The 8,262-nt window shown below is 42.4% G+C and overlaps 1 protein-coding gene across 2 annotated transcripts; it reads right to left on the bottom strand.

Annotated features, from left to right (window-relative positions):
• Positions 1 to 859: 859 nt before the first annotated feature.
• LOC129754914 (cleavage and polyadenylation specificity factor subunit 6) lies at positions 860 to 2,778 on the bottom strand. 2 transcript variants are annotated; one of them, XM_055751179.1, is made up of 4 exons: positions 2,468 to 2,778; positions 1,686 to 2,411; positions 1,420 to 1,617; positions 860 to 1,306 (listed from the first exon to the last, which is right to left on the bottom strand). In XM_055751179.1, the coding sequence occupies exons 1-4, from the start codon at positions 2,531 to 2,533 to the stop codon at positions 860 to 862; spliced, it is 1,437 nt and encodes a 478-aa protein (XP_055607154.1). In that variant the 5' UTR covers positions 2,534 to 2,778. The 2 variants fall into 2 exon arrangements, with proteins under 2 accessions (XP_055607154.1, XP_055607155.1); XM_055751180.1 differs by having other exon boundaries at positions 1,468 to 1,617.
• Positions 2,779 to 8,262: the final 5,484 nt, after the last annotated feature.

Here is an 8,262-nt window from a genome sequence, read left to right as displayed (position 1 = left end):
TCCACTTTCTGAGGCACCGCCAGGGCAAAACTGAACGTATAAACAAACAGGAAAACAGCAAAAAGTGCGCAACTGGCAGTAACCTAGTGCAAAACAAAAACGCTTTTACTATCAACCTGTATAATTTACTTGTTTTACTATAAGACTTTTTTTTAGGTTTTATTTTTGACACTTTACCAGCATTATGGCATTCGATTTATTTACTATTAGACGATTTTCGCTAGTTGTTCGTCAACTTTTTATCAGAGTAGAAGTGCACGTATGTTATGTCAATTTGAATCGGGTTAGACTTTAATTACTTTTTGACTTTTTTCTGCATTTACAGAAGAGAGAAAACAACTGAGAATAAACTAAATTATTTATTATCGAATAGTCATTCATTTTTTTTTTGACAACGCAATTCGCCTGTTGTGAGACTGGCTGATTCGGAAACAAATTTAAATACTTTTGACTGAACATCTCTCACGCACGCTGATTTTTTACTAGAAATACAGCGACAAAAGACATTGTTTGGTAGTTCTACGTTAAATTTGCAGTCTTGACTGATAGACAACCCCTTAAACTTTTTTTTTCAAAATGTCAACTAAAGTATATTTGATATTTCAATAACATTAATGTTTCCTTTCATTGAAAGCATTTTTTCTGCTTTGGTTATCCAAATTAAAATATACCTACACATAAATTTAACAATATTTCAACGAAAACAAGTTCATAGCAATACTTAAAACACGAACACAATATGCGTTTAACGATTGAATGACATTTTCTTAAACATTATTCTCAATGATCCAAGGTCACTGAGAAGTGCAAAACATTTTCGAAACGTCACAGAATTTTCAATATCTTGTAGATAATTTTTTTACCTGGCTATGGCTGAACTGCTAACAGTGCGGTTTCTCGTCATAATTTCTTCGAATTCCGCCTCACTCAGCTGCGGTGCGATGGGATGTTCGGGAAATGGACCTGCCGGTGGTTTTCCTCCGGGCCCAGGCCAAGGACCGCGGGGTGCAGCACCACCCTGAGGGTTGAAGTGCGGTGGAGGACCTTGTCCTGATGGTGGCATGTGGCCAGCCGGCCCGCCGTTAGGATGATTAGGAGGACCTCCACCCTGATTAAAGAACGCTGGATTCACATGAGGGGCCGGACCTTGCGGACCAGGACCCATCGGAGGACCGCGAGAGGGTCCATGAGGTGGACCTTGGCGTGGTCCGGGAGGCCCAGGCGGGAAACCTGGTCCATGCATAGGTGGTCCGTTGTTCCAATCAGGTCGAGGTCCCCCTGGTCCACGGGATGGTGGTCCCTGATACTGAAAAAAATAAGTTAATAGAAGAAGTAAGTCAATAAAATTCATTCGTGGATTAACAACACTCGTTGAAAAGTGATGAGCTCGATAACAATGAGTTTATAAGACATATTTACATCCATGAATCTCTGTGATCTCTGTGATGGGTAAAGCGGTTTATTTACCATTTGCGGTCTATGGGACATTGGACCAGGACCACCTGGACCTCCAGGTCTGGGACCCCCCATTCTTGGAGGTCCATTCCATTGGCCTTGATTCTGAAAGCGTGGAATACCTTGAGGTGGCGGTCCGTTTCCTTGATGCATTGGAGGGCCCTTTAAAAAAACAGAAACAAAATAATGTTTTATCTTATTGACAACTTTCATTCGGTTTATCGAACTACCTGAGGTCTCGGGGGTCCACCGGGTCCCGGAGGACCTTGCATATGCATCGGTCCTTGCATTGGATGGTTATGTGGTGGCATCATTCCAGGGGGCATATTATGACCACCCATTCCCATTCTAGGAGGTCCACCGGGGCCATTTGGACCAGGACCTCCTGGGCCTCCAGGGCCACCATGAGGGCCTCCGTGTCCAGGGCCCATTCCCATTCCCATGCCTATATTGGGAGCCGGCGGTCTTGGACCGTTCGATTGACCTTGTGCCGGTGGAGTTGGCCTAGTCTTCTGCTGGCTTTCAAATTGGTTCAATGCCTGTTTGGTTGGCAATGTAACCACTGGATTCTGACCGTGGAGTTCCTTTTTCGGCAGCCGATCCATTACACAGCGCATGCTGTTTTCAGAGCCCAATGACACAACACAAAAACCTTTCGATTGACCGTTGGCACGGTTTTCGAAAAACTTCACTTCCTGGAAATCACCAACCCCAACATCCCCAATGGAATCCGCAATGTCCTGATCAGTGGTCCACCAAGTAAGGTTTCCGATATACAGTTGATGTCTACGGGACATGTGGCCCATCGAGCTGGAACCGTGATGCTGATAAGTACCGTTACTGTCGATGCCATCTCTGTCCAAAGAAGCCCCACTTCCGGAATTGTTCCGCCCATGGTCACCAGATGGGGTTATAACATCATCATATAAATCACCTCCTTCGGCACCAAAATCGTCCTGCAAAATAAGCGAACGGTGTAACAATATATAAATTTGATCGTCACAAGACTTACGTTAGTTTGAGTAAAATCCGGTTCTAAATCATCGGCATACAAATCAATATCCACGCCATCGGCCATCTTTGCTCGGCATTCGCCAACAAACCCACTCAGTTATAATCCCACAAATGCAAATTTGTCAAAACTTTTCGCTCAACTTGTAATCCTCTCTAGAAGTAACAAAACTGGACACAAACACACTCGACCGGTACGGATTAATGTCCGAAACCAATTTTCGGTATCTAAGTCACAATCAGTACGATTTAAAAGCAGTTTTCATAAATCAACGTTCGGCTACAAATTTTCAACGCCAACAAAATGATGAGAAAGCCGCAAATTTAACGAAAATGGAAAGGAGAAAAGAAAAAAGCATTTTGACAACTGCCGATTGTAACGCGCGTAACGCTTACACGGAAAAAATAATAATATACATTGTTCGAAAAGGCTGAAAAAAGTAATTATGAGACACACAAAAAAAATATTTATAATTCAGAACCAAACGATTATTGAAATGGTAAAATACCCTGTTTGAATCCTGAAATCCAAATTGACTGTAATTTAAAAATGTTGTAAGGTTATTTTATTTTTTTTTTTTTTTTTTATTTTATTTTATTTATTTTTTCCTCGGATAGGGAAAGCCCAGTGGAGTTAAGCTTATTCCAAGCCTCTTCTCCAACAGGCACAAAACCCTATCAAAACAGTTTAACAATTCATTTCAATACAATTTTTTTTTTTTCACAAAATGTAAAACCATTCCAGTGAACAAATTATCGCTCTTTGAAGGAATGGTAGGGACTACTCGTAGGCTATTTCACAATTTTTTAATATAGAGTTGTGGTATATTCATTAGTTTGCAGCGTTGTGGTGGTGGCGGTGGAGGGTGATGAGGTGTTTTGATGATTGGCGGTGGCGGCTGGATGGAGTGGCTTGTGGGCGGCGGTGGTCTGGGTGGAGGGGCGAGAATAAAAAGAATAACAATTTTTTTAGCTATGTGGCAAGAAGATACTAGCGGAGGAAACGATGGATGTTTTGCTTGCAGATCGACAGCAGTTGTGATTTGAAACGGGAGGACGTTGGGCATTGCTTTAATGTGTCTGGTAGATTGTTGTATAGTTTACTTGCGAAGTAACTGGGTTTCTTCTTTCCAAATTCTGTTCTAACCCTGAGCAGACGAAGGTGATTTGCATTTCTGGACGAGCGGTGAGACGTCATTCTTTCGAAGTGCATGTTGTGATGGGAATCCCTGCTTGTTAGGAGTTTGTGGGTATATACCAGAGTTTGAAATTCCTGGGCACCTCGTATGGGAAGTACTGAATCGTCCATACTATATAACAGTTCGGAAGGGTACAAATACGGCAATCTAAAGACAGCCTTTAGCGCTCTATTCTGCATGGCCTGTAACTCCCTTAGGCGGCTTTTACAGGCTTTACCCCATAGTGACACCAGATATTGTAGTCTCGAGTGAAACAGCGCAAAATATACATTTTTCAGCCAGTGGGTTGGAATGAACGCAGAAATTTTCCATATGGCACCAACGACCGGAGCGAGTGTTCGTTTAAGATGCTCTATATGGGCTGCCCAGCTTAAGGTATCATCGAAATGTAGTCCTAGATATTTAAACTCGTTCACTCGTTCAATTAGAGTGTTGCCTATACGGATTATTGGCAGCTGAGGTATGGAGCGACGACCAGAATTGAACAGCATGTACGAAGTTTTCAACAAGTTTAACGAGAGAAGATTACAGTCGAAGTAATGCTGAAGGATTTCCAGATCGTTTCCAATCCATTCCACTATCTGGAGAGGATTGGAATTGCTGTACGATATCAATGTGTCGTCGGCAAAGAGCCGAACTTTGCCGTGCAGATTCAACAGAGGGAGATCGTTGATGAATATCAAGAACAACAGCGGGCCCAAGTTGCTTCCCTGCGGTACTCCCGTTGACATGAATCTTTTACTACTTGAAGCTCCTTTGAGGGAAACAAATTGTTGGCGAGATGTTAAGTAGCTTTCGATAAGCCGAAGGGGTTGTCCACGTAATCCATACCATTCCAATTTCTGTAACAGCAAGGCATGATCAATGGTGTCAAACGCTTTCCTCAGGTCCAAAAATAGGGCACCAGCATATCTACGGTTATCCAGATCATCGTACACGTCCTCCAAAAGTTCGGTTGTTGCAGTTAGAGTGCTGCATCCCTTTCTGAAACCATACTGGCGTGGGCTTATGAGGTCATATCTAGTTAAATATTCATTCATTCGAGTGACGAGTAGTTTTTCAATAACTTTATTCAAGACAGAGAGCGTTGAAATTGGACGGTAGTTTGATACATTTGATCTGTCACCTGACTTGAAGACAGGAGTTACGCGGGCTAGTTTCAATGCATCAGGATAGACACCAGTTTCGATTGTTTCGTTGAAGATGTCTGTCAAGATGTTGGAAAAAGCCAAGTGATGGGCTTTCACTGTAGCTACGGAAATATTATCTGGACCAGATGATTTGTTGGTGTCAAGGTTACTGATCTCTAACAGAACCTCTGCAACAGATGCCGGTCTCAAGAACAGGGAGGGCGGATGCGAACGAATAGCATTGAACTGTTGAATATCTCTGGTGCTGACGATATTTGTAGCCAATTGAGGCCCCACGTTGCAAAAGTACTCGTTGATACTGTTCGATACTTGGGCTGGATCGGTTTGTACTTCATCGCCAAACTTGAGGGTGATGGGGTTGTGTTCTTTGGTGTTACGACCCAGGGCTTCATTTAGGAATTTCCAGGATTGCTTCGGGGTTGCCGTTTGCATAAGTCGAAAGTAGTAGGTCCGTTTGCAGTGGCTTTTAAGTTTTGACAACCTTTTAGAGATAAGTTTCAGGGCAGCTTTAGACTGTTCGTCCGCAGGATTCCGTTTACAGTGCTTCCAGATCTTGTCTTTAGTTGATATTAGGTTCCAAGCGTCGAAGGTCATCCACGGGCAATTCCTCTTCACTTTTGCTTTCACTGTTATTGTTTTTGTGGCGCGATTTCGAGTGTTATTATATGTGTCAACTATAAAAACAATTTTTTCATTTGCGGATAGATTTTCTGGGATGTTCATCAAGGCTTCTGCAAATTCAGTGTTCAGCTGCTGGTGGTTGACGATGCTTTTGCTCAGGGATTGGGCCTTTTTATCGGAACTGGTTGACAGTGTGGTAACGATCATACTATGGTCGCTTGTATCCATGCAAATGGTTTCGTTTATTGTCGAGCCGATGATACTCTGAGAGCAAGCAACGTGGTCGAGTATATTCCCACTGGCCGGACGGGTTACAGCATTATTAACAACGAACATGTTGTGTGACTCCAGGATCCTCGTGTACTCTCTGACGGTGTTATTAGACATGTTGACTGGCACATTGGTATCTCCGAGTAGAATCGAGTCAAGACATTTAATATTACTGGCCAGCTTACTTTCCAGCTTCTCTACGAAATTGGCGAACCGAAATACAGGTGGACGATATACAGCGTGTAGAAGTAGCGAGCTATTACCCAAGGGGATACGTATTCGTATGTAGTGAAAACCTTCATCCTCCTCTATTTCCTCGGTGTCAGCGTTTAAATCGCTACGTGTGTATACGGCCAATCCCCCATGCGATGTCTCGCGACAAGAGAATATTGCATCGAATCCATTTATTGTGAATAACTGTGTGTCGCCTGATTTTACCCATGTTTCACCCACCACAATTATGTCAATAATTTTAGAGTACCTATCTAGGAGGTCTCTGAGTATGTCGAACTTCTCAATATTGTTCATTCCACGAATATTCCATTGGAGTAATTTCAAACCCTTATCATATACTACTTTATATTTATTTTTTAGAAAATCATCAAAACACTCATATAAAAAGTTATTATTCGCACTTGTAGACATTGTTGAAGAAAAAGACTATTTGCTACAGAGATTTTTGTTATTATCGACGCTTGTTGGGGGGTTCGACGATGGACGATGATTGCAGGGAAATATCCAGGTTGGAGATCTCGAGAGCCCGCTTAGATTTTGGTGGTTCAAGCTTCACTAAATCCTCCTTAGCACGAACAATCTCGACCTTTGAATCGGAACGCCGCTTGGTAAGGATTGCTCCATCTCTACCGGGCCAAACATACTGCAGACCAAGTTGTTCCTGGGCTCCACGTACTTCCCGCAGCAGGTCCAGTCCTGTTGTGGTCAATTCGTCGCGTATAACCACTCTACCAACGGATTTTGTATACGGATTGCCAAGTTCAGCAGCATTCAATGGGCCTCGCAGTTTCTTTTTCATAAAAAGTTGTTCCTTTGCATTTTCTTCTTTGAAGACGACCTTTATGGGCGGATGTTTACCATCAGGCTTTGCTGAACGCAATCGCTTGGCTTCCACAATCGCATCTTTCGCAAGGTCACAACCTAATACTGTCGCTATGTTCGCGACGACGTTTCCTGTGGCCTCATTTTCTAATATTGGAACGCCTAGAATCATGGCATTTTTCCTGAGAGCCTGCCGATTAAGCCGATCCACTTCCTTTTCAAGTTTTCTAATATCTCCGCGCATTTGCGATTGTTCATCCTGAACGTCTCTGACTTCATGCTGAAGAAAGGTCTGGTCGATTTTCATCTGGCGAAACTCGTCCATGAAGCTGTCGAATTTATCTGCTAAGAACTCTTGACTCTTCTCGATTTCCTGAACCGTCTCTTTCAGTTTCTCCTGCGTAGCTATATTTACCAATTTCAGTTCCTTTAGTTCATTTTGGGTTGCAATGTTGGACTCCTTCAGGTCGCGCACTTCGTTCAGCATTTTCTTCATTTCGTTTAAAATTCGATCCTCGGCTACTTTATTTCCTCTCTCTCGGAAGTACATCGCTTGGCAATCACTGTTACAAAAATAGTCGGTTTGCTGTAGTTTCCGAACTGCATTTCCCCGAATGTTTTTGCAACGGAAATGCGCACACTGGTGACATTGTGAACACTCGATTATTTTATTCGGGTCGTTTTCTACCCGTTCGCATACCACACAGATAATTTCATCAGACTCCATTCCGATTTAACAGTGGTTAACTGTAGAAGTGAAATATTTCACTGCCGATCGCGGTTGAAATGTTGCGCAACAACTTGATGTGACAGCTTGACGCGAGACGCTACACAGCTGTGTATCAACAATAACAGTGAGCAAAGTGAATAAGAGGAAAACAAAATGGATAAAAAATGAACGTTTTCACCTGAATCCTCGGTGTTTTATATCGTTGAAATCCTTCGGGTAAGTTCCAAACACTCCGGTTTTCCAACGTAATCTTCGTCACCACCAGCAGTACTATTCGGTTCCACTTCTTTTTTAGTTTTACTGTGGGAATTACCCCTGAAATTATGACACGGACGGTTGAGCAAAATAATAGGCGGCTGTATTGTTTTCTTCCTTGAGCTGTCTCCATGTAACTGTTATGTAACTGTTAAAAAAATGTTAAGTCAGCCGACAAATTCACTTTTATATTCTCGAAGCAATTCGATTTCAATTTCTTCATATGAAATTGACCTTGGTTGGTAAATATTTCGATCGCTTAAGAACGACACTTTTCTTCGATGGTTCCGCGGTGAATATCGCGGGGGGAATCGAAATTAATCGGATTAAAGATTTTTTTCTTTTTGTCGGGATTTTCATCTCGAAGGATAATTCATCTCTTATCGTTTTTAAGAAGTTTCGTTCAAAACGTTCAAAATCCATCCTTTAAACCAGCGTTGCAAAACAGAAAATAAGCGATCCAATGTAAAATTGGTCTGATTAAATCAACGACCAGTGACCATGCAAGTATCAA

This window comes from Uranotaenia lowii, chromosome 3 (assembly GCF_029784155.1).
Source record: "Uranotaenia lowii strain MFRU-FL chromosome 3, ASM2978415v1, whole genome shotgun sequence".
NCBI lineage: Eukaryota > Metazoa > Arthropoda > Insecta > Diptera > Culicidae > Uranotaenia > Uranotaenia lowii.
The sequence above is the reverse complement of the archived record's forward strand: the minus strand, read 5'-3'. Positions and strand labels throughout refer to the sequence as shown.

Excerpts from the sequence above, each read along its gene's own strand:
- LOC129754914 (XM_055751179.1), bottom strand. The coding sequence starts at position 2,533 with ATGGCCGATGGCGTGGATATTGATTTGTATGCCGATGATTTAGAACCG. Across the intron at positions 1,618-1,685 it reads GTGGACCCCCGAGACCTCAG|GGCCCTCCAATGCATCAAGG; the intron begins GTAGTTCGATAA and ends GTTTTTTTAAAG. Across the intron at positions 1,307-1,419 it reads GATCACAGAGATTCATGGAT|TATCAGGGACCACCATCCCG; the intron begins GTAAATATGTCT and ends TATTTTTTTCAG.